Below are 26,055 nucleotides of genomic sequence, written 5' to 3'. Positions count from 1 at the left end.
ACCATGGAGCGTCAGTGATGTACCAGGCCTCAGACAGACTCGTGGACTGGTGAGCACTGCAGAAGCGGCCCCCCAGTGCAGTCTGTGGATGTTAGTGGCAGCACCTCAGCTTTGCAGTTCTTCAGCTGTGATGGTAGAAAAGCCAGAGGCTGCTGCTGTTTGGATCTCAAGTGACTGGGAAAGACTTGGACTGGAGGAAAGTAGTCTGCGACTATAGGGGTGGGGTGGGGTAGGTGGGCTCTTAGGTCTTAGAAGGTGTAATAGCCGCTTCACCCCTCGGTTTTCTCTGATTCCTTGCTGCCATGAGGTGAGTGACTGCTTCCACCTTCCCCACCCTGATCTAGAGCCTCACCATGTGCTCAAAAGCAGCAGGCAGGCAGGCAGGCAGCCAGAGACCCAAAACAACATTTAGAATAAACATTTTGGTTTTTGTTTTGTTTGGTTTGGTTTGGTCTCTCTCTGTAAAGCCCTGGTTGTCCTGGAACTCCCTATTTAAACCAAGCTGGCCTTGAACTCACAGATCCCCCTGCCACCTCATCCAGCCCACCATTCTGTCTTTTACATTCAGTGTATAAAGTATTTAATTTATCACACAGACAGAAAGCTGCATGATAGAGATTAATTGTATACTGTGGACAATAGAATTTAAGTTGAAGAGATAGCTTCTTTAAACACAAAAGGTAAAATCATAAGATCCTTAGAAGAGGGACCAGAGAGGGGCTGAGGTGTGAAGAGCACTGGCTGCTCTCGCAGAGAATCTGGTTTCAATTCCCAGCACCCACATGGCAGGCCATACCAGCCTAAAACTGCAGTTCCAGGGCATCCGACACCCTCACACAGACAGACATACAGCCAAAACACCAATGCACATCAAGTAAAAATAAATGATATTTTAAAAAAATAGATGAGAAACCAGTTAGATTCTATTTTAACCTGGGGGCTATTGAGCTTTTTAACCTACAATTCCAAATTTGGATGCCTTTGCAAAGAAACTTACTTGAAAATAAATAAATTTTATATAGAGAAATATTCAAAATTACATCACAACTAAAAAAATAATATAAGGTGTTCCCTTATGCATAAAGGGCTCCTAGAAATCAAAATAAACAACAGTTCAGTAGGCAAGCAGTCAAACTGAAGGCAGCAGTTCCCTGAGAAGCTGATGCAGGCTGACCAGTATGGGCACCTTGGCTGTTGTCACAGAGCATCTGAGTTCAGTTCCTAGAACTCTCATGTCAGTGCTCAGGGTACCTGCAGAGATAGTCTCAGGAACTGTAAGAAGAGCAAGGAACCCTCCATAAGAAAAATCAGGGTGTGGGATCAGCTCATTACAGTATACCCTAGAGATACACTTGAAACAGCACAAGACAGGCCAGCTCTGCTGCTAGCAGCCAGTGACCTCCACTCAGGTAAAGCCAGTCCTTGACTTAGCCACAGAAAAGAGATTGTGGGTGAGCCAGTGTGAAACAGCTGGGCCTTACGCAGAACACGTTTTTAACGTGTGCTTAAACACTAGTTTAATGGGAAGAAAGGGGCCCAGGGAATTAAGACCTGTGTGTCTCAGCAGAGGCCAAGCCACAGCTCAAAGAGTCACTAAGAAACCTTCTTTTCTTTGTGTCATTTTGATAAGCGAGATGATGCATGATCCAGATCCTGGACAGGGTTGTGATCTAACAAGATAAAGCCATTCAGATCCCAGGGTTGCACAAGACGGGTATGATGGAGCTTTGGTTGTAAGTGGGTTCTCATGATACTCATAGACCACTTTGAGAAGGCCATCTAGTGCTTAGCCTCAGGCAGGATCTGCTGCCATTTGAATATCCACACTGATGTCTGTTACAGAAGTATGCTCCTGTGTTGGCAACCTGAATAGCAAATGCTGCGAGCCATGCAGAGTTCTTGATGCCCAACTGGCAAAGGCTTCAGCCACCCATTTCCCTTCTCACAGCTCCATAATTTTTTTTTCTTTTTATTGTGCATCTTGTAACAAGAAAAATCTTAGAGAAAAAACAAAAAGCAAGACTCCAGTGTCCTGGCGTGGTAGCCCTTTGGTTTAGGAAAGTTGGTAAGAGTGTAAATTCACTTTTATTTATGAATCTATAACAAAAGCCCATGTGAAAAACAGAAAACCGAGCACACGGTGGCAGGGAGCTCTAGTTGGTTTTAATCTCTCCATAGAATTTTGGTTTTTCGACCTTAATGGTACCTTGGATTTTATGGTGTGTGTGGGAGGAAAAAGGCAAGTCTAAACATTGGAGGAAGGAACACAAGTGCCTTTCACAGCCACACCAGGCACAACATGGTGGCTCCACTCTTTTTTTTTTTTCAATGTAAGTACACTGTAGCTGTCTTCAGACACTCCAGAAAAGGGCATCAGATCTCGTTATGGGTGGTTGTGAGCCACCATGTAGTTGCTGGGATTTGAACTCAGGACCTTCGGAAGAGCAGTCGGTACTCTTACCTGCTGAGCCATCTCACCAGCCCAGGTGGCTCCACTCTTGAGGGTCATCTTTCACACAGGGCATTGAATAGTATAGCTCACAGGATTTTCAATATTTAAAGTAAAGAGCCCCATCTGGAAAGGGACAGTACACATCACTGGGGCTACTGGGAAAGCAGCCGTGTCAGGTGTCAGCTGTGGGGACTGCGCAATTCAGGCCTGAGCCACCTCCAGCATCCTTGAAGTACTCTGTGCTCACACTGGAAGGTACAGGCAGGGCATTCATAGATAGAACCTCATGGGTCACTCTGTGATGCCCCACAGCTCCCCTGTCAGGCATGAAACTGTTCATGTAAGTTCACATCTTATGGGAGAGCAGAGTCAAGCCAGGGCGCCCTCCTCTGGAATGGTGTGGACCTGCTCCCTGGTGGTGCTGTTTGCAGCTGCAGCTATAGCTGTGCAGCCGGACTTGCAGCTGCTTCACCTCTGCCCGCTCGTGCCTTTCTTTCCTCCATCCGGTGGTGTCCTGAGACACAGACTTAGGGCAGTTGGAGAGGGTGTCATTGTAACAGAGACAGTCCACCAAGAAAACCTCGTTTTTCTGCCTCTACTTCCCCCTCCTTCTTACTCTAGCCTTAGTGTGTCATCATTGTTCCTGATCTGGGGAAGGCACTGCTTAGCAAGATCTTGGCTTTCCCAGTGTGGCCATGTTTGGTGCCCCCCACCTCCTCCTCTGAGCCTGTATTTCCACAGTGACCTGTCACTGGCTTTCCTGCTCTGCTGGGCCTTGCTTTCTTTGCAACTCAGTGAGGCTGCTGGCCTAGAACTCAGAGAAAGCAGGTCAAGGGAATTGTACCTCCTTCTTGGCAAGTGAAGCTACTGGGGAGAGCCACTCTCCATGCAGCGGAAACCAGTACACACTGGCACCTGTGGGCGCTGGCAATGAAAGCAGACATGTGAGGAGCAGCCATGACTGTCGCCTGCAGTAGCCTGACAGGCTTATCAAAACAGAAATCTTTTAATATATGCCTCATAATCGCCAGGCTCCGCTTTTGAAGGCTTATTAAAGTGATCATTTCAGATCTTGTGACTTGGGAGGCTCACACTCAGAATTAGAAGGATATGAATTAATGACAGTTTATTACTCTCAGATGAGCTGCGCTTAAGGAGTTTCCTGTAAATGTGTGGGCTTTGATTTGACTTGTCGGAGCTCTGATTTGAAAACAAAGAATCTTTTCTCCTGAGCTACACTGGTGCCTTCTGCTGCTGCAGACATGGGCAGTCTGCAGCCCTGACGGCCAGGCCTGGATGACAGGTTGAGACTTCCAGCTCGTTTGTTAGCTGCGTCAACTAAAGCAGGGAAATCGGTAAAGTGTGTATGGCTTGATGAGCAGAAGCTGGGGTCAAAAGCCTGCAGTCTGAGCCAGCCTTCTCCATCTTGTCTAATTACACCTTACAGAGCCAGGCCAGTGTCCACCTGATGAACTAGCTCATCACCATGCTGCCATGAGGAATTCTTCTGGACCCCTGACAAAAGGAGGGTCATGCAGAGTGTTTGCACTGAGCCCCCAACAGAGGCCATGTGGAAACCACCTGCCTCTCAGAGGGGCTCAGGACCTGTACTGCTCTGGAAAGTCAGGAAGTCCTAAAGCAGGATTTAACATTCATCTTTCTTATCCTCTGTTTTTGGGGTTTTTTTTTTGTTTGTTTTTTATTTTATGGTTTTTCAAGACAGGGTTTCTCTGTGTAGCCCTGGCTGTCCTGGAACTCACTCTGTAGACCAGGCTGGCCTCGAACTCAGAAATCTGCCTGCCTCTGCCTCCTGAGTGCTGGGATTAAAGGCGTGCGCCACCACACCCGGCATTATCCTCGGTTTTTAAGTTCCAGTCTGGGTTCCTTGAGAGTCTCTGAGCCTAGAGCACAGCTCTTGGGAGCTGGTGAGAGGGTGGCAGGCACATCACCCTGGGTGCTAGTCCCAGACAGCCTTAACATCTGTCTCCACCGTACCTTCCTTCATGGGTCACATGACTCCACTGCTTCATCTTTGTGTCATTCAAGCAGAGAGCAGAGGCCATGCCCCTCACAGTACCCACAGTGGCCACACCTCATGATGTGAACAGCCTTTTTCTCTTTGCAGCTGGGCCAAGGCCTCAGTCTCAGCCTCCTTACCCTCCCTAGAGCTTTCACACCACCAGTCCCAGTGTGACGTCAGCTCTTGTCTGGCTCAGGTGTCTGTGTTCACCTTATTCCCAAGTGCACTGCCCATCTGTGCACCCCACCTCTTTAGGGAGTGACATAGGTAAGCAGCCCTGGCCTCCCGTGCCTTCCTCTGCTTTCCTCGTGTCCCGACCTCTGCTCCTCGCCATAACACCACCTGTACTTGTTGCTTTCTTTACTGCTGAGATGAAGCACCTGACAAAGACACCTTACAGGAGGAGGACGGTCTGTCTGCACCTAAGTTCAAAGGCACAGTTGATGTTGGCATGTCAGCCGGATCCCGAGGCTGAGACGGAAGCAGAGGAAGATGAGCGCTGCTGCTCAGCTCCTGTCCCTTTTGTGTGATCTAAGACCCCAGTTCACGAAATGATGCCACACGTTAGGGAAGGGTTCTCCTACCCCAGCTAGCCCGACTGTTAACTCCCCTGAAGGTCTGCCAGAGGTTAGTCTCCTATAATTCCAGCTCCTGTCAAATTAGCAATCAGTACTAAAAGTGTTGTTGACAGCTGACCTTGGACCTGGCATCCAGCTCTAGCGTCCCTTACTCTCAGCTTCTGCTGGCTCTTCAGTTCCGCCTAGCACCCAGTCACCTGGCTCTTCCCATCACACATTCCAGTACTGGCCTGTTTCCCTCTGTTCCTTCTTCCTCCCATCTTTCCCTTCTCCATTTCTCCTTCTCCAGTCTGCTTTACTGTTCTCCAGAAAGCATATGCTGTGCCCACCCTGCAGCTCCCCATGCGTAGCTTCTCAGGTGTTGCCAGCACATCGCTGTATATCACAACTGTCAACCCAGTTGTCTCCCTCACAGTTAAAACACAGCTTGACTGACTGTGTATTTCTAGAACAGAACCAGTGTTGTGCATAGGCAGGGTCCCCAGTATGTGGCACATGGTGTGGGTGGCCACACAGGTGGAATTGTATTCCCAGGAAGGGGTCAACTGAGTTAGAAGGGCTGCATCTCTGGTGGCTTCTTTAGCACTTATATTACACCTTGAGTCCTAGAGCTCTTTCTTTGCTTAGTATTGAATAGGGGTCCCTAGGAGGCCCCTATTATGATATTCATCATATGGCATGAATCCAGACAAAATCCCCTAGAGCTTCATCAGGTACCCACACTGCGAGTGCTGTCAGGTATCCTCATGTGGAAGGTGACAGGAGGGGAGTATGAGATGAGGGGTAAGAAACCTGGGAAGAAGAGGGCAGCCAGGAAGGGAGGAGACAGGGTGAGCAAGTGAGGGGCTGACCAGGAGGGGAACCTGAGAGAAGGAACCTGAGGGGGAAAAGGGGTCTGAGGGAAGGATCCTAAGAGGAAGAGAGTCTGAGGTGGGGGAAGGGGCCTGAGAAGAAATGGGGAGTCTGAGGAAAAAAGGGCAAAGTCTCAGCAGGGCTGGAGAGATGGCTTAGCAGTTAAAAGCACTGACTGTTCTTCCAAAGGTCCTGAGTTCAATTTCCAGGAACCACATGATGGCTCACAACCATCTTTAATGAGATCTGATGCCCTCTTCTGGTGTGTGTGAAGACAGCTACAGTGTATTCCAATAAATATAATAAATCTTAAAAAAAAAAAAGTCAGCAAAAAATGGAGACCCTAAAAGATAACCAAGAGCATGAGAGAAAGGAAGCTTAAGAAACAGTTGGGCAATGAGAAGGGAAAGGTCTGAGAGTGGGGCCACAGCCTGTGTCCTGCGTAAGGCCCAGCCACCCATCTTCAGGGACCAGAAGTGAGATTAAAGTTAACAGAAGTCAAAGGATGTGCACATCTTAGCAGCCGGGTTAGGTGTGGTCCCACCCACTGTTGGCCATCCTCATCTGGCTTAGCCTGTAAGGTGGTCTATGTGACTCCTCTGCTGGTGCCTTTTCCATCTTGTAGCATGAGATTCCAAGGAAAATTACTATTTTGAGGATTCCATTGTTTCAACTGTCAGATTGAGAGACACAAGTTTCTCTTTAGAATATCTTCATTTCTGGATCTAGAGAACTGCTCAGTTAAGAACATTTGCTCTGGCAGAGAGTCCAGGTCCAATTCACAGCACCCACACGGTGGCTGTAACTCCAATCCCAGGACATCCAATGCCCTCTTCTGACTACCTCAGGCACTAAGCACATATGTCATTCATACATACATACATACATACATACATACATACATACATGCAAACAGAACACTCACATTCATAAAAATTAATAAAATAAATTTAAAATATCAGAATATCTTCCTTTCTGCCAGGCTGAGAGAGCAGAAAGGGCAGAGAGCACAGTCCTAACCCAGCCGCCAGCCCTGGGATCCAGAGCTGCTTTCTAAAGTAGAAGTGTGCTCTTCTCTTGAAAGTGGCAGGGCGCCAGCCTTTTCCCAAGTGAAATCTGGCCTTGCAAGGAAAGATGCACAGTAGTGACATATTCCCAGAGTGTTGGCATGAGAAGCCATGACACAGCCCCCTGGTTCCTGCACTAATGGCTTCTCTTTTGTTTCCTTTCCCTCCAGTCGTGCCAAGCTGACCTCGTGAAGGACAACGGTCACAAGTACTTCCTGTCCGTCTTGGCAGACCCATACATGCCAGTAAGGACTGAGCCACACTTCTCTCTCGCCCAGCATGACAATGTCTCCAGTGCACACTAGGGCTTGCCATTCCTCACTGAGGGCCAGGTAGAGAGGTGCTCTACAGAGCTATACGTGGATAGACATTTACTGCCCACACCACACACTGCTCTGTTTCTTCCTGCCCTGAGTGAGAATCTGGTCTTCCTACGCCAACTGGTGAGCTGCTATTGCACGTCTCTGCCTACCCGTGGTATCTCCATTACCTAGAGCCAGCACCCTGGGCAGACGGGTGGATGAGAGAATCCTTGTGTGTCTACAGTATGGTGTCTCAGGGGACCTGAAAGCCCCTTAACAGACAAGACACTGACAGATTTTACTGAAGGAGGAGATCGTTTGAAAGTTTGAATTTCATACATGCTAAATTGTTTTTCAAAGTTAGCATGAATATAGAGTATATGGTAGTTTTCTCATAATGTCATGTCATCAGTTTCTTCAGTTCCTCTCTCGTTCTTTCCCTCCAGCTCTGCGCAGAGTAATGTACATAGAGCAGCCACCCACAGACTCTCTCTCTCTCTCCCTCTCCCTCTCTCTCTCTCTCTCTCTCTCTCTCTCTCTTTCTCTTTCTCTCATAGCTTAAGTTAGCAGAATGTTCAAGTACAGCCGCATACTGTGATCTGAGATGGCGTCTATAAGAGTAACTTTTATATGTAAATTCTTCCTCTGGCTGTTTGTTTGTTTTAAGTGAAATGATACAATGTTTAAAGAGAAAGGTGGGGACAAAGCTGCCAGCAAAGTTCTAACTGGGACTGGCATTGTGCTGGGTAACCAGTACTTGTGTACTTTACCTAAATGGTGTATCACTGTCATGCATAGCATAGGTTTATAGTTTATCCACAGTTTGGAAATAAGCTCTGCCTTCCCTTCAGAGGAAGGAAGAATACAACTAAAGGAATTGAAAGCTCTAAGCTGGCTAGCCTGGCATGGCCTGGCAGCCACACCCTCTATGCTCAGATCTGAGAGAAGGAGAAAGCCCCATGCCAGAGAAGGGGAAGACTCCCATGGTTCTGGTGGGCAGTGAGCCTTGCCACTACAGTGACCTCAGAACAGCATGCCTTACACAGACCCTTCGTGGAATATAAGGCCATGAACAGGCAGCACTGCCAAGAGAGACATACCAGGGCCTGCAGGGTGTGCCTGTCCTTCATTAATGAGAACTAGTGAGCTTGTCTTGCTTCTGAAAAGTTGACCATCTGTGAGCTCTGCAGAGAAAGCAGCGACTACTAAAGGAACAGAGGCCTCAGCCAGCAGCAAAAAGAAAAAATGAGGGGGGGGGGGGACTTCTGTACAAACCACATCTGGATCTCAAGTTTGTGGTCCTAAAGGCGCAAATACAAAGCCTTCCTATAGAGTTCCTACCCTAGAGCCAGGGAGCACAGCCTGCCTCAAGCACACCCCAAAGGGAAGGCGGCCACTGCATCAATACACAAGAGAACTAGCATCTCCAGAAAAGAGCCAAAGGGACTCCAGGAGCAGCCTCTGAGACACACATTGTGGATGGCTGGATAAAGGCAGTATGGTTTAATCATGCCTGCCAGCCACTATGTTTGCTTCAGAAGCAGTTTTCTGCCTGCTGTAAGAAAATAAAATCTGCTTTTTAACCTATCCTTAAAAATGATAATTGTTTTAAATAGTTAGATCTTGGGGGAAGAGGGAGTACAAGCTAGAGTGGAAGAAATGCCCCTCCCACATTTACAACTCAGGAGGTGATCCCTCACAGGGGGCACACAACCAGGAAGAGAATCAGTGAAGGCTCCACATGAGCACGGATGAGGTCAGCCGCTGTCACTGACATCCTCCCAGCACTGCAAGGGAGGCAGCAGAGAGACACAGTGAGCCCTGGAACAATTAAAACTTAATCCATAGACACAGCACACAGCATAATCAGAGTAACAAGTATCAAAAGCATAAAGGAAAGCCCCAAAGCCCCCAGACGACAGGAAGGGCAGATAGCAGCTGCAGTGATGGTCCATCACAGTGAGGGAAACAGGACAGTAGGTGGCCCTTCAGTGACTTCCAGGCAGAGTCTCTGCTAAGTTATGCTGCTACTCAGTAGGGTGAAGTGCAGATATTTTAGGACAAAAAATGATGGCTTGGCACTTCTGCTATGCAGAAAATGGTGGCCTGCACTCTATTGTAGTCAACTCAGGAGATGTCATGAGTCCCCGGAGATAACTTGGTAAGACTGTCGATGTGCATGTGAGACTCCATGAAGTCATAATGGGCTGTCAGATTCCCACGCAAAGTGAAGAGTGCAACGTTCATTTTACTAACAGTGTGCTTGGCTCGAGGGCACAGGCTTCCTGAGCTCTACACATAGGGAAAGCATGGTTCCTGGGCCTGGCAAACCAATTAAAACCACCGACCACTTTATCTGCCATGACAGGACAGGGAGCAGCCAGTCAGCATGCAGACCCTTAGGAATGCCTCAGCAGGAAGGCTGGTACATGCTGCTTTCCTTACATGGGAGGCCAGTGCTGAAGACAAAAGGCACAGGGTGCTCTAGAGAGGTGAGTCTGCTGTGAGGGTGCACAGCCATGATGCATTTTGTTTTCCAGGCTGAACATAGGACCATGACAGCCTTCATTCTTGCTGTAATCGTCAACAGCTACACAACAGGGCAAGTGAGTATCACAGCAGCTCCAGCCACCTCGCCCTCCAGGAATGGCACAAAGGTGCCTTGTCTCACATGGGTCCTAGGGCAGGGATGCCGCCCAGGCCACCTTTTCACAGCTATGCTATTCAGGTAGCCTGTGGAGCCTTCAGATCACAGCAGCAGGTGGGGTTCCTCCTACTCTCCACAGAGGAACAGTCCTTCCATTAGCTCACCATTGAAGGGCAAAACAGACTAGGCAGGATTTACAGTAAGAAAATGCAGTATCTTGTGTTTGAGCAAGGCTGCTGTCACCCTTGTCTGGACCTGCCCCACTTACCTGTGTCCTATGTCTAGGAGGCCTGCCTCCAGGGGAACCTGATTGCCATCTGTCTGGAGCAGCTCAGCGACCCACACCCCTTGCTGCGCCAGTGGGTGGCCATTTGCCTGGGAAGGATCTGGCAGAACTTCGACTCTGCAAGGTGGTGTGGGGTGAGAGACAGTGCCCACGAAAAGCTCTATAGCCTCCTCTCAGACCCCATCCCCGAGGTGAGTTGTCCTTGCAGACATAAGCTTCTGTGCTAGGTCAGCGGTGGTGGGTTTTACCTGTAAAGAGATTGTGGGGCCATGTGCAGACCCCAAGATAGGCTACCGAATCTCATTTGACTTTCAGTCATGCTATGCCAACTCTGTGTGCACTGGGGTAGGTAGCTACAGGCTGGCACAGCCTCGAAGAAGCAAGTTTGAACCATTCTGTACAGCACTTCCTGTGGGGCAGGACCAGGTCATCACTTATGGGCAGGGGAGAGCTGAGGGAGGGGAATTGCCTGTGGCATGTTGCCTGCCATATCCTGTGTGTGTTTCTGATCTGAGAGCATGGGTGGGTGTGGTGGTGTATGGGTATGGGTGTGTCTGTGTTACCACCATGATTGTCTGTTGCAGGTCCAGGTGCTGCATTCTGGGAGATGAGACAGTGGAGGGCTTAGATGATTATGAATCATTGGAACACTTAGCACACAAGTGACAGAATCATCCTTTGAAGCAGGAGGCCCAGTTCTAGATTGTTTTGCTCTCAGTGGGAATCAGAGAGCCTGCTATCATCTTCAGAAATGATTACTGTGTTTCTGTTAGTAAGCCAAGAGTTTGAACAGCTGTAGGTAGAAAGTGCAGCCTGGCTGTAGTTTGTTTGCAGGGCTGTTCTGAATTGCCCCGTGTGCATATCAGATCAGATTTTGGCTAGCTACTTGAGAAATCAGTGCCATCTGCCCCCCAAACATGCCAAGGACAAATCCATGCTCATCCGTCTTGGTTTCAGGCCCCTTTATGGCCTTGGAAAGCCCTGACAGAGTTAGGTCTCAACCTCTATAGTTACTATAAAAGGCAGATTATTTCTTACAGAAAAGCCTAAAATGAACATGCCAAGAAATCTTTAAAAAGTAAACTCATACAGTAGCAGGAAGTTCTATCCTGTCTCCTTGAGAGGTGTCAGCCACAAATGCTTGTCTCATCTACCTACTAGAGACAGCCACTTGCCCTGCCAAGGGAACTCCACATCTGGATGTCCCACCAAAAGGATGGGCCTTGTTGGAGACATCCCTGGAATTGCTGCTGACAGGCAACCATGTGAAATCTTTGAACAAACCAGTATCACCAGGCCCCAAGCCTTGGGATATAAACCAGTTTTTTTTAATGTCTGAATTGAAATAATCTATCAAGGTTTGTTTAGGGTGTGTGTGTGTGTGTGTGTGTGTGTGTGTGTGTGTGTGTGCACGTGTTCACTTTACGTTCCACTCACTGTCCCCCTCTCAGTTCCCCCTCCCTCTTTTCCTCCCCTTTTCCTCCTAGACAGTGTCCCACCCCAGGTATCTTCCCCACCCTGTCACATCAAGTCTCTGCAGAGCTAGGTGCATCCTCTCCCACTGAGGCTAGACAAGGCAGCCTAACTAAAACAACATATTCCATGTACAGAAAACAGCTTTTGAGATAGCCCCTGCTCCAGTTGTTTGGGACCTATATGAAGGCCAAGCTACACGTCTGCTACCTCTGTGCAGGGAGGCCTAGATCCTGCCCGCGTATGCTCTTTGGTTGGTGGTGGTTCAGTCTCTGAGAGCCCAAAGGGTCCAGGTTAGTTGAGTCTGTTGGTCTTCCTGTGGAGTTCCTATCCCCTTTGGAGCCCACAATCCTTCTCTCTATTCTTCCATAAGAATCCCCAAGCTCCATCCACTGTTTGCTTGTGGGTGTCTGTATCTGTCTAAGTCAGCTGTTGGGTGGAGCCTCCAAGAGAACAGCCGTGCTAGGCTCCTCTCTGCAAACACAACAGTATCATTAATAGTGTCAGGGGTTGGTGCTTGCCCGTGGGATGGGTCTCAAGTAGGACAGTTATAGGTTGGCCATTCCCTCAGTTACTGCTCCATCCTCCATCTCTACATTTCTTATAGACAGGAAAAATTTGGGGTTGAAAGTTTTGTTGGGTGGGTTGGTGTCCCTATCGCTCCACTAGGGTTCCTGCCTGGCTACAGGAGGTGGCTTCTTCAGGTTCCATGTCTCCAATGCTGTGAGTCACAGCTAATTTCATCCTCCTTGATTCTTGGGCACCTCCCTTCTCCCAGGTCTCTGTCTCATCCTGGAGATGCCCCTCCCGCCTTCCCACCCCCTTTGGTTGCAGATTTTCATTCATTCTCATGGCCATCTGGCTGTCTCTCCTGTCCCTCCCCACACCTGATCCTGACCCACCCACTCCCAATCCCCTCTCCCTCCCAGTTCCCTTCCTCCATCTGCCTCTTATGACTATTTTATTCCCTCTTCTAAGTGAGACTCAAGCCTCCTTTCCTGGGACACCTCTCTCTCTCTCTCTCTCTCTCTCTCTCTCTCTCTCTCTCTCTCTCTCTCTAAGTTTTATTTATTATTTACATGAGTACACTGTAGCTGTCTTCAAACACACCAAAAGAGGGCATCAGACCCCATTACAGATGGTTGTGAGCTACCATATGGTTGCTAGGATTTGAACTCAGGACCTCTGGAAGAGCAGTCACTGCTGTTAATCACTGAGCCATCTCTCCAGGCTCCTGGGACTTCTTTTTTGTTTAGCTTCTTTGGGTCTGTAGGGTGTAGCATGGTATCTGTATTTTATGGCCAATATCCACATAAGGGAGTGTATACCATGCATGTGCTTTTGGGACTAGGTTACCTCACTCAGGATGATATTCTCAAGTTCCTTCCATTTTCCTGCAAAATTCATGATGTCTTTGGTTTTTAATAGCTGAGTAATCTTGCATTGTGTAAATGAACCACATTTTCTCTATCCATTCTTCAGTTGATGGGCATCTAGGTTGCTTCCAGTTTCTGGTTATTATGAATACAGCTGCTATGAATATAGTTCAGCAAGTGTCTTTGTGGGATGTTGGAGTGTCTTCTAGATATATATATCTGATCATGAATGCTATAGACTATTCCCAGTTTTCTGAGAAACTGCCAGGTTGATTTCCAGAGTAGCTGTACAAGTGTACAGTCCCACCGGCAATGGAAGAGTGTTCCCTCACTCCACATCCTCACCTGCGTGTGCTGTTGCCTGGGGTTTTGATCCTAATCAGTTCTGACCAATGTAAGGTGGAATCTCGGTTGCTTTGATTTGCATTTCCCTGATAGATAACTAAGGATGATGAACATTGGTTTAAGCGCTTCTTGGCTATTCAAGATTCCTTTGTTGAGAAGTCTCTGTTTAGCTCTGTATCCTAATCTTTAACTGGGTTATTTGGATTGTTGGTATCTAATTTATAAATTTTGGATATTACCCCTCTGTCTATTAAGTGTTTTGTTTTGTTTTTCATGATGCTGGTCCTTTTGCTTATCTGGAGGATAGTGGCTTGCTTTCCTCCATCCTCCAGGCCTGGCTCCTCTTAAGACTCACCCACCTGAGCCGGGCGTGGTGGCATACAACTTTAATCCCAGCATTCGGGAGGCAGAGGCAGGCGGATCTCTGAGTTCGAGGCCAGCCTGGTCTACAGAGTGAGTTCCAGGACAGCCAGGGCTACACAGAGAAACCCTGTCTTGAAAAACCAAAAAAAAAAAAAAAAAAAAAAAAAAAAAAAAGACTCACCCACCTGTGTGAGCCAAATGCAGACCAAAAGGAAGTTTAGAGAGCATAGCCCATGTCTAGATTGGAAAGGATCTGGAGCCCCGTGTATGTAACTTGCTAGGTGGCAGTGGCTCATAGCCAGGGTAGTTCAGGATTGTTTGCACATTGTTGCCCTGGTCTTCCTCCAGCCCTGTGCAGGATACTCCATGTTGCTCATAGGAGGAAGACACCAGTTCTCCGAGGTCATATCACCTTTCGAGCTGAGCTGAGCTAGGTCCCCAGGCACCATGCCCAGCCTAGTGTTGTTTCACTACCTCCAGACCCTGGGACTCTACCCTTTCTGACCTCCATTTCGCTTCTCTGTCTCAGAATGGACCCATGCCTTCTCTGTTTGCCACAACCTCCCCTCCATGGCTCAGGCCAGCCCACCTTCCTCGAGATCAGTTCTGAGCCAGTCCTCTCCAAACACCATTGTCTCCTTCACTTCCATATCTAGAAGTTGACTGTGCAAGCCCGGATAAACTCTGTTCCCCCCTCCACAGCCTGGATATCCCTGAGCTGGTGCTGGCCTGCCTCTCCAGTCAGCTCCTGAGCCACCCACTCACCCTTTCTGCTCGTCAATAACAGTGTAGCTCTAGGCCTGGAGCACCATGCAATAGTGTTTGTGAAATTGAATTGAGTTGAACTTATGTGAACTGAATTGAATTAACTTTCAGACAGCCTCGGCAGAAATGCAGATGGCAGACACATCAGCCGTGGGTGTGACTCTGATGTTCTGTCTCCTGCCTTGCAGGTCCGATGTGCGGCTGTATTTGCCCTGGGCACCTTTGTGGGAAATTCTGCTGAGAGGACAGACCACTCTACCACCATTGACCACAATGTGGCCATGATGCTGGCTCAGCTGATCAATGATGGAAGCCCCATGGTCCGGAAGGTATGTGGGTGCCAGCTCAGTAGCTGAAGTTGGGGCCCATGGCTGTCTCATGTGCCTGGAGCTGAGCCAGAACAAAGGGCCTCATGTCCCTCATATGTGCATCATTTGATCTTAAATGTCTGCCCAACTCTTTTCACAGTGTCTTCATTGCTCATCTCTGTTCACTTGAGGGTACTGAGCTAACTGGCTTTGCTACAGCTTTTACACAACAGCTATCTACTGGACACAGGCACATGGCACTGGGTCTCTAAAGGGCAGTGACAGTCTGTGCAGTATCCCCCTATGTCACCTTCCACTTGCCAACAGCAGAGTCTTATTTCTCTGCTCCCTAAGGGTCACACCTCCATGAAAAGATGGTTTCGGGTGACCTTGATTCCCGACCCCTGGGCCCAAGCCAACAAGGCCTTGAGGGAAAGGCTCTGACTTCCTGGCCGTTCATGGTGGAACAGAGGCTGTGTATGAGATGGGCAGTCCAAACTATTCACAGGTGACTCCCCATGTGTGGGCTGCCACCGAGAGCCACTGGGCTTCCTTTTCAGCATTGCTTGTCTTATTTTTAAATGAGTTATTTCTTTCTATTTTATGTGCATTGGTATGCACATTACCTTCATATATGTCTGTGTGAGGGTATTGGATCCCCTGGAACTGGAGTTACAGACAGTTGTAAGCTACCATATGGATGCTAGAAATTGAGCCCTGGTCCTCTAGAAGAGCAGTCAGTGCTCTCAAGCATTGAGCCATCTCCCCAGCCCCCTCCTCAGCATTTCTGAGTGGCAGTGTTGGCTCCCTTTGATGGTGGACCTTGGGAGGTTGGGCGTAGCTTTGGATTATCCTGAAGAACATCTCTGTGGCTAATGTGAGAATGATAGGCTTCACCAGTCTCAAAATGTCGGGGTATATTCATCTCCTGGCCTTTCTGAAACTTACCCGAGTACCCCCATGCCTCACCTTCTTATGAGATCTTTAAAATGTGTAGTGAGAAGCCAGACATGATGGCACACGCCTCTGATCCCAGCACTTGGGAGGTGAATTGAATCTATCAATTAGAGGTCGACATTGTCTACATGGTGAGTTCCAGACCAGCCAAAGCTACACAGTAAGACTCCCTGCAAAAAAAAAAAAAAAAAAAAAAAAAGCATGCTGAAGATTTGTATGTCCTTGTCACTGGTTCTGCTGCTGTCCTGTGCTTCTGGTCTGGTCAGCAGCATTCTTAGGCCTGCTTCCTTCACCCTGAGCCCAGGCCTTCCCCATCACTTCTCCTGAGTGGATATAGCTGCTACAAGCAGGATCAGCATTTTCATTAATCTTCTCTTAAAATTCTTTACCAAGTATGGTAAACCTTCTCCTTTCCAAAAACTGTTTAGACTAGAAAGGATGCTAACTGAAGTGCTGGAGACCTGGTATCAGGAGAAGTGTGGTTCTGACAACCCCAGGAGTGTGTCCTGAGGTCCCCACTGCAGCCCTGGGTCTGTTCTGCTTGTGACCTTGGTGGCCAGGAGTCCTTGATTCCAAAAGGTCCCAGTGTGCTTCACTTCACTGTGGTAGGCTGCATGGTGCTCAGTGGACTGCAGGGTGCATGCTGAGCCTCTCCTGAGGCACAGTGCTGTGTCAGCCTGTGGGAATGTCAGGAGTTAGCAGAGGCCCCCATGTGTTTATGCATTCCTGAGCTTGACAAGCAAGCTCTGTCTGTCCTGAGCTCTGAGTATAGAAGTTGGTATCAGCCCGTCCTCTACATAGTCTGGCTGAAGAAGACAGGCCAGATTTGGATAAAAGGGTGACTGGTAATCCTATGAGTAGCTGAGTCTCCTATTAATATATAGATTCCCCATGGGGAAGTCACCTGTGGGCTCAAAGTAGAACCCACACTTGTGGAACCCCAAGAATGAACTGTCACTGCAGGTCTGCAGGAACTAAAGCCCTTTCAGAGAAGGCATGCTCACACACACAGGGACCAAGTGTCACACATACTAGGGACCAACTGCCCCCACTCCCAGCCTCATCCTCTTGCTGCCCGCCCCACTCTGCCAGACTGCTGGGCTGCGGTATGCATGGCATGATCCCAGTGGCCCCGGAACTTTGAACAAGCTCCTCCCTGTACTTTGCTGGTTACTTGCTATGCACTTTTGACTGCCTGGGTACAGGCGCCCCTTGGTAACTTAGTCCCCACCACAAATCAGGGAGCACTCGTAGGCCAAGTTAGATGAGTTGATAGGCTGCAATGTGAGGGAAGGGATAGAGAAGAGCCCTAAGTCAGGGAAGCTTTGGTGAGGGGATAACACCAGCAGTTTGAAGATGCCAGCATCAAGAACCACATGCCAGGGCTAAGAAGACAGCTCGGTGGGTAAGCACTCTTGATGCCCTGCTTGAAGACCTGAGTTCAAATCCCCAACCAGAGTTTCTCTGTGGCACACATGTAAGTTCTGCTTGGCTGTGCTGGCCTGCTTTCTACACGGAAGAAGAAAGAATCCCAGGAACAAGCTAGTCAAACTGGCTCTGCCTTAATATATAAGGCAGAGTGTTCAAGAAAGACATCTGACGTCAGGCTCCAGTTGTACGTATACCACATGCACTGGAAAGGAGGCCATCTGAGTCCTGTGGAAGTCTTCCTGTGGAAGGCAGAGGCCAGCAAGGCAGAGCTGGCTGCTGGCTGGAGTGACAGCTCAGAGGGCGGGGCTGGCTAGAATGATGGCTCAGGTTAAGAGCACTTTCCTTAAACAGCAATGCTATTTTTAATGTCTTTTTTGTTTTGTTTTGTTATATTTATTTATGTATATGAGTGCTCTGTCTTTCTATGTCTGCATGACAGAAAAAGGCATCAGATCCCATTATAGCTACCCTGGAGGTGCTGGGAATTGAACTCAGGACCTCTGGAAGAACAACTAGTGCTCTTAACCACTGAGCCATCTCTCCAGCCCTGACTTGCTGCTCTTGCAGAGGACATGAGTTTGGTTCCAAGCACCCACATCAGGTGGCTCACACAGGTAGCTCACAATCTCTTGTAACTCCAGCTTTGGGGATCCAACATCTCAGCCCCCCTCACACCCACAGTAATGTGCACATAACTCAGCAAACTCATAAATAAAAATTAAAAATAAAGTAATATTTTAGAAGGTAGACGAATGGGGCTGGAAAGATGGCTCAGTGGTTAAGAGCACCGACTGCTCTTCCGAAGGTCCTGAGTTCAAATCCCAGCAACCACATGGTGGCTCACAACCATCCGTAATGAGATCTGACGTCCTCTTCTGGTGTGTCTGAAGACAGCTACATTGTACTTAGATATAATAATAAATAAATCTTTTTTTAAAAAAGAAGAAGAAGGTAGATGTACACTTGTTGAGGTGAGGGCAGTAGCAAGGTAAGTTGTAGTTTGGTGAGTCTTTAAGGTTCGTAATCTTTATTTTTGTGGAGTAAGACAGACCCAGCTGCCCACCTTCCTCAGCCATGTGACTGGGTCAGACTCAAACTGATGTAAATTGTCAGAGCTCCTGCTAAAGGAACGGAGACTAGGGGCTACTGGGAAGCACCATGGAGGCCAGGCCCAGTGCTGCTGGGGATGTGCAGATCTGCACTGGGTAGAAAATCTCAGCAGTGTAGAGCACAGAGCCCATCCCACGACCATGAAGCAGTCCGAGTTGTTCACCAGTGGGTGTGTGAGGCAAGGGCCCATGTGCGCAGCCTGGCACCGCTCTGAGCGTTGAGTGAAGGCATCGCCCATTCTCTAGCTGAGGTCCCTTGGGCAGACCTTCTGTGTGTTCAGGGTAAAATAGAAAATATTTAGTACATGCCTTCTGTCATCAAAGGGTTGCTCTATGCAGATGCAGAGAGCCTTTGTCCTTCCTGGGCATAGTAAGGACACTCCAGGTGTGAAATACACTCCCGACCTTTTCCTTAAGTCACAACCTCACCCCTGGTGGCCTTTTATGAACCAAAGTGGTGATGCTAGATTGACCATCAGGGCAGCAGCAGCTTCTTCCACTTTATACGGGTGTGAAGGGAGAATGGGAGGTTTCTAGACAGATGACTCTTCTTCCCCAGAGGGGCCTGGTGGGTACCAGCTTGTGGGGTCTGTCTCAGAATCCTTATCCCTGACACAGATAGAATTAGCTCTGTGGTGATGGGTCAGGCAGCCTCAGGTTGACAGTGTTTAGGAAGACTCAGTAGGCCCTCACCTTTGGTCTAGTCTACCTCAGCATCTGAGGATGTCGAAGGGAAGGTAGAGACCAATGCAAGTCCCTGGGCATAATTGGGAAGTTGCAGTGGGTCTGAGTGCAAAGCAGTTTCCCATCATATCCATGGTAAGCTTGAGGCTTTGGGCACAAAGCTACTGGAAAGTCAGCCTGGAGCTAAGATGGGAGAAACAAAAAAGTGTGTGTTTGAGGTGTGTTTGAGAACCTCAGCTCAAGGAGGCCTGGCTGCAGCACCTCAGCAGAGCTCGGGCATGGCTGTGTAAGCAGACAAGGGTCTCTCTAGCAGACCTTTGTTTTCTGCAGCCAGCTTTCTCTTTACAGAGACCACTGTTCATGTTGACAAGCTTACAGTCCTTTTGGCTTCCTTTTGCCTTTCTGTCTATAAACATTTAAGTTGTAGTGCTAAACTATCATAAACTGTGTAAATCCTGTCTTCTCAGACTCAGGCACTGAGGTCTAGTTGTCATTTTAATTCAGGGACTTTTCTCATTCATAGTGACTGGAACCCACTCTAGCTAAGTTAGCTTCTTGCTCACTGTAAAAATGCTTCACCCTCGTAGATTGTTATGCCCTGGGTTTCCTGTTTACCCCAGAGATATGGCACTGCCACTACCACCATCTCCTGATTCTAGTCATGTCTCCCAGTAGTCTCTTCCTCTGTCCTACCCTCACCTGATTTAACCAGGGAGCCTGCATGGGACTGACCAAGCCCTGCACATAGATATTGTAGTTATGTAGGTAGCTTGGTCTTCTTGCGGGACTCCTGATAGCAGGAGCAGGGGGCTGTCTCTGGCCCTGTTGCCTGCCTGTGGGCCACTTCCACTAGCCCCAGTAGGAAGGGAGGTGCCTAGTCCTGCTGCAGCTTAATGCCAGGGTTGGCTAATGTCCATGGGAGGTCTCCCCTTTTCTGAAGAGAAATGGGGGATATATAGATGAGGGGAGATACAGGGTAAGGATTGGAAGGACAGGGAGGAGAGGAAACTGTGGTAGGATAATTAATTAATTAATCAATCAATTAAAAAGAATGCTTCAGTTTATCATCTGTACCCACCTATCCATTGGTGGGATCACAAGAGGCAGTTTCAGGCTCGGACAGGGTCAGAAGCCTAATCGTAAATATTTCAGGGAATGTAATTCACATTCAGAAAGCCTTGGACTGATAATTGGTGCCTAGCAATGAGCAAGCAGACTAAGGCAGGTGTGCCTGCTTTGGGAGACTCCTCTTGACAGCCCCTGGCCTGCTGCCTCCACAGCCCCCACCTCCTCTGCACTTGTGCTCCCAGCTGTGCAGCCCTGTTCTAACTGGCTGCCTCCTGGAGTTGACTTAGACATTAGTGTGCGGATCTGCTGCCCAGTCAATTTCCTGCCTCTGTAGACGTAACTGTCGCTTCTCCCTCTCTACAGGAGCTGGTAGTGGCTCTGAGTCACCTTGTAGTCCAATATGAAAGCAATTTCTGCACTGTGGCCCTGCAGTTCATGGAGGAAGAAAAGAACTACCCCTTGCCTTCTCCAGCAGCCACAGGTACAGGGGTTGCTGGGAGCCTGGGACCTCCTTCCTGGCCTTCACCAGAACAATCAGTGGCCTGGGTTCGGCCAGGTCTGAGCATGGCTCTCTGATGCGGTGTCTCAGGCCTTTAGAAGGGTACACATATAGGAAAAGGGCCGTGCTGACCCTCTTACTGCTCCCCTTCCTTCTTACCCTTCTTGGAATTCAAATTTGGGGACATCTTGAAAGATGGCCCACCTCTGCAGTGGAGCGTGCTGAAAAGAACATTAGCTGTCTTCCTGTGATGAGTAATTGAATCACATTGTTGTCGGCCTCATGTTGCCGTGAGTCAGGGTAGGAAGCATCTCTTCTCACATTTGTCCTTTTCGCTGGAGAGCACAGTCATCTTCTGTGCTCCTATTTCATTGCCCCCTCCTCCCTCCCTCCCTCCCTCCCTCCCGACCACAGGAAAGAGACTCGTGACCGATAACAAAGCATGCCTCCTTTCCGTCTCCTGGGAAGGAGGTAAAGCCGGAGCCGGCTGGCTGGAACCAGCAGGAAGGTGGAGGGGCAGCCGCCAGAAGGCTGGGGTCCTGCCAGGTGCAGGGTGCTGAGCACCCCTCTGTCACTGCCTGTGCTACCTAACACCAAGCGCCTCAGAGCTACTCTTCCTTCGGGTCCACGCTCTTCTGGGATTTAGTACTCAATGTCTACAAACAGTACCTTTGATCAACTAAGGCCCACACTCAACACCAGGGATTGACAGGGAGGCCCTGCCACAGTCCTTCTTGTCTCAGGAACACCAATATCCCTGTTGCCATGGCTGCAGACTCCAGCATTCACCCTGCTCCCATCCTGAACCCCACTGCTAACTCTTTTCCTTTCCCCCCTCTTTCCTAGAGGGAGGGAGCTTGACCCCAGTTCGAGACAGCCCATGCACCCCCAGACTCCGTTCAGTGAGCTCCTATGGGAACATCCGAGCCGTCACTACAGCTAGGAACCTGAACAAATCTTTGCAGAATCTGAGCTTGACGGAAGAATGTAAGATTCCAGAAACTAGTATTTGGGGTGGGAAGGTTTGGTGCACTCTTCACAGACATTTATCAAAAATGCTACTGTGCCCCGTGACCCTGCCCTCTAGAATATGGGCCTGATATCTTGTGTGCCAGAGTGACAAGTGACCAGCTGTTCTTGAGCCAGAATCTTCCTTCCAGATGTGGACTTGGCAAAGACCTGGTTTAACATCCAGATCAGTCAGGCCAGAGTGCGTGCGACTGATAGAGGGGCCCACCAGTTTATGCACACACATGTCTATTAGTATGCTTGTGTGTGTGTACATGTGCCCACTGTGAAGAAAGCTCACGTCTCAGACAGGCCATTAACTGTAAGACCCTGACCTCCTTCCTGTCACACTCTGGCCAGCGGGCAGCTCAGTGGCCTTCTCTCCCGGGAACCTCAGCACCAGCAGCAGTGCCAGCAGCACCTTGGGGAGCCCTGAGAACGAGGAGTACATCCTGTCCTTCGAGACCATCGACAAGATGCGGCGTGTGAGCTCCTACTCAGCGCTCAACTCCCTCATAGGTGAGTCCTTGCCGCATGTGATGCCTTTTCTGATGCCTGCACGTCTTCCCTTGCCAAGGGTTTGCTCTATGCAGAACAGCACACGCCTTCGTTTGGTCAGAATATGAGCCAAAACTCTCTCTACTGGATGCAAAAGAATAAGAATTAACTGGAGCTTGAAGAAGTGAGGAGAGCATTTTGCAATGGGACTGTATTTTACAGGCTGGTCCAGGGCTATGTGAGCTTGCTGGCTCTGCCAGGCAGGAAGGCTGCCAGACGAGTCCATCTGTCTTTCTCTGCATTCCTCCTGTGTGCTAGACCCTGGCAGTGATGAGCGGTGGCTCTCAGCTAAGACATCCTGCTTATCTCAGCCAGGATGAAGTGGGTGCTCTGGTCTCTGGTAGGGAGAAGCCAAGGATGATGTTCACTGTCCCAGTGCCCAGGAGAGCCCTGCAGTAAGCAGTGAGAGTCAAGAGCCTGATGCATAAGGCAGAGAGAGGGTGTCAAGAGTCCTGAAGGGCTCTCCATGCTCACCTACTAAACCTCTACCCAGACTAGCAGCTTGATCCTTCACTGCCTGGAAACTGGGGTTTAGTGGCCAGCATTCTCTGATTCGGCCGTGAGTGGTAACCCCTGGACTTTGCTAGCATCACACAGGAGATGAGAATTAGCTGAGTTTTCTTGCTGTGTACCTGTGCTCATCCTCAAACCGTGGAGTTGAAATGTAAGCCCTAGGTCCGCCACACTTCTCATGTGGTTCATCTTGGTAAGACCCTGTGTGACATGCACAGTGTAGCCTGGGGCCCTGGAAGCTTTCTCAGGCTCAAGGGCTGGGAGCCAGGGCCTGTTACAGGCAAGCTCAACCTTCTTGTCTGGCAAGTTAATACTAGTGTTGTCCTCAGTTTTGATCTTGGAGATGGCAGGGGTAAGGACACACACCAGCTTACATATCAGTGTGAGAAGGTGACACCATATAGATCCTAGTGTTTGAGAGGGTAGCAGAGGAAGATGAAGCAGACACATCTGGGCTCCTATAGATGCTGCTGAGCCCCATCTGCTGTGGCCCTCAACTAAATGTGTGTCTGTCTGTCTGTCTGTCTGTTTATCTGTGTATCTCAGTATGTATATGTGTGTGTCTCTGTGTATGTGTGTATCTCAGAGTGTGTGTGTGTGTGTGTGTGTGTATCTGTGTATCATTCACATCTTGGGAATTTGGATGGGATTGCAGCTAGAGATGGCTCAGTGATTCAGAGCACTGGCTACACTTGCAGAGGACTCGGGTTTGGTTGCCATTACCCATATGGGAGCTCTTAAACGTCTGTAACTCCAGTTACGGGGGATCTTATACCCTCTTCTGGCTATGTTAGCACCAGATACATATATGGTACACACATACATACAGGCATGGCACTTATACACACAGAAGAAAAAAACAAAATTTGAGGGAGGAAGTTTCCAAGTGAGTAGATGTTGAGAAAGAGAAGAAAACATCAACCTTCCTCCTGGCCAGCTTTCTCCCTGTTCAGTGTGGGGGTGCCCACGTCCACATGGGGACCTCAGAGCTTAACTTGCAGAATCCATTCCTGGCAGCACGTGCCTGTTTAAAGCCAATTTCTTCTTTCATTTCAACCAAAGAATAGCATTCTCTTTAGCCCCTTTCTCTGCATGTTGCAGAAGAGGTTTTAAAACCATGACAACCTGGAGCACACACTTACACGTGTTCACACAAGAGCAGCTCCCTTTCAGATGCCCTGTCCTGTGCCCCTCTCAGATCTGCTTTACCAGAGTGCTTCCTGAGGTGACCTGCTCTCTGCCTCTATGGTCACCTGACACACAGGGCCTGGCCCAGTGGGTGCACGGATCTGCACTCTGTGAATATGTAGATCTTCCACATCACCACTTTTCTTGTTTTCAGTCAGCTGTGCCCAATGACCACATAGATCTCCTAAACACCCCTCCTCCCTCCCTCCCTCCCTCCCTCCCCTTTTCCGGGCCTCTTTCCCTATGGCACACATGTGCCTTTGATCTAACTGCACCACGCTCCTATCTGTGGAGGTTCTGGCATGCCAGGTGAGGCTGGCCTCGGCTCATGCCTTCCTTCAATAAGGATCTCAGCTGGACAGCTCTACAGTGTGCTCCTTCTAGCCCCTGGGAGATTTGATGTAACCTCTAGGGCTCAGAGCAAGGTAGTCTTGCGAGGGGAGGGTCCTCCTTGACAGAGCATCTCGGTTGTTTTCATGCTCTTCTTGACCTAGCTGTACCAAGACTCATGGCTGTCATTTTTATTATCAAATTTCTCAAGAGTGGTCTTGATTATTATTATTGGATGTGTGTGTGATGTGCTGTGGGTATCTTCATTGCTACGGCACACGTGTGGAGGTAAGAGGACAACTCTGTTCTTTTCCTTCTACATTTCATGGGCTCTGGGGTTGAACTCAGCTCATCAGGCTTATACCGGAAGTACATTCTACTGACTGAGCAGTCTCGCCATCCCTAAGGTCGTTTCCTGCTGCTGTATACAGTGAGCAGCCTTGCCTGTCCTAGCCTTCCACCTCGCTCCGTGTCCCTGAGGCTCGCCCATGAGCATAGGCCTGCCCAAAGTGGAAAGAATCTGAAGAGGGTGTGGTAGATCCGTGGATCCCCTCTACAGCACCCTCCTTACCCCTTGTCAGTAGTGCCCACCGTGCACAAAGCCCATGCCCACACAACTCTGAACCCTGGCCACAGATGCCCTGCCAAAACTCCAGCCCCAGCAGGGAAAGTACTGCCATTGTGTACACTCTGCCTTCCTGCCTGTCAACTCTACCTTCACCAGAAACTCGTACCAAGAGAGAGAAAGGTATGGTCTCACTTCAAAGCCACTGGGAGCCTCAGAGGACAGGGACAGGGTTTTTACAACTCTGCTGAGCAGTGACATTTTGTAACGTGTTGAAAATGCATCACCATGGTAACAAATCCAAGGTAGAGCTAATGCTGAAGGAGTGAGAAAAGGAAGAGTCAGAAGCACAGACCTCCCCTCACCCTCACTCTCACCCTCAGCACCAGCCCAGAGCCCTGATCCTGTGTGCATTCCTGCGGGAGCCAGCAACCCCAGAGCCTAAGCCTGGGAGACTAGAGTGGGTCAGGGCTGAAACCCCAAGCTCCTGCCTTACTCAGACAGGGGTAGGGTGACTCCAAGGAGAAGACATCAGCCAAGAGCCCCTGTGAGGACTGCTCAGTCAGCATTAAGGTGACAGACAGCCATTAGCCACCTCTGTTCTTCCCTATTTTCCTCTTGTTGAGGAGTCAGGAAGCACGACGAGCCTTTTCATCCCGGCATAGTAGTGAACTGGTGAGGCGCTGAGTGTGCACCAAGGGGCAGAGGCTACACACTTGTCTGCCCTAACTGAGAGAAATCCAGCAGGAACTTACTGGAGAGAGTAAATGCTAGGAACGTAGCTCAGTGGGGGAGTGCTCACATATCACACACAGTCCCTGCTGTGGTGACCAAAGCTTAGTGGGTCATACGAGGATGCTGAGGGTCAACTACAAAGACCATGCAGATGTTCCAGGGTCACTGGAGATAGGAGGCCAGAGCAATGGGTCAGTATAACACCCCCAAAGGTTCCATCCATCAGGCCGACAGCTTAGACTCAGAAGGGAAAGTATAACTGGATTTACTCTGAAGCACCATGACAGGGGCACAAGGAAGAACAAATGCTATGGCCACATACACACGCAGCCACCACCACCCACCACCGCCAGCCACTGCTACCACTCCCCCAGCCCTGGGACCTGTGTTTCTAAAGACTGGCAGAAGTCTTGGCCATTTCCAGATCATCAGAGGACCTGACCTCACTCTGCCAGCTCTTCAAGCCCCAGACGAGGACTCGCAGCCTCGTGTCTATATAGTCCTTTCCCAATAAGGCTCTGAGGTTCAGAAACAGCTGCAAAGCTCTGAGAGACTGCACTTCACCATATGCTATTC

At 49.2% G+C, this 26,055-nt stretch overlaps 1 protein-coding gene across 1 annotated transcript in view; it reads left to right on the top strand.

The window, feature by feature from the left end:
* Rptor (regulatory associated protein of MTOR complex 1) overlaps positions 1-26,055 on the top strand; it is a 303,680-nt gene that overhangs the window by 240,601 nt on the left and 37,024 nt on the right. Inside the window, exons 14-20 of the mRNA XM_021175441.3 lie at positions 7,140-7,214; positions 9,812-9,877; positions 10,204-10,395; positions 14,715-14,855; positions 20,447-20,564; positions 21,429-21,569; positions 21,951-22,109. Coding sequence (XP_021031100.1) covers positions 7,140-7,214; positions 9,812-9,877; positions 10,204-10,395; positions 14,715-14,855; positions 20,447-20,564; positions 21,429-21,569; positions 21,951-22,109 — 892 coding nt within the window. The remainder of the gene's footprint in view (positions 1-7,139; positions 7,215-9,811; positions 9,878-10,203; positions 10,396-14,714; positions 14,856-20,446; positions 20,565-21,428; positions 21,570-21,950; positions 22,110-26,055) is intronic.

This window comes from Mus caroli, unplaced genomic scaffold, assembly GCF_978045245.1.
Source record: "Mus caroli unplaced genomic scaffold, Mus_caroli_1 scaffold_13, whole genome shotgun sequence".
Classification (NCBI taxonomy): Eukaryota; Metazoa; Chordata; class Mammalia; order Rodentia; family Muridae; genus Mus; species Mus caroli.
Note: the sequence above shows the minus strand (reverse complement) of the source record. Positions and strands in the feature narration are given on the sequence as shown.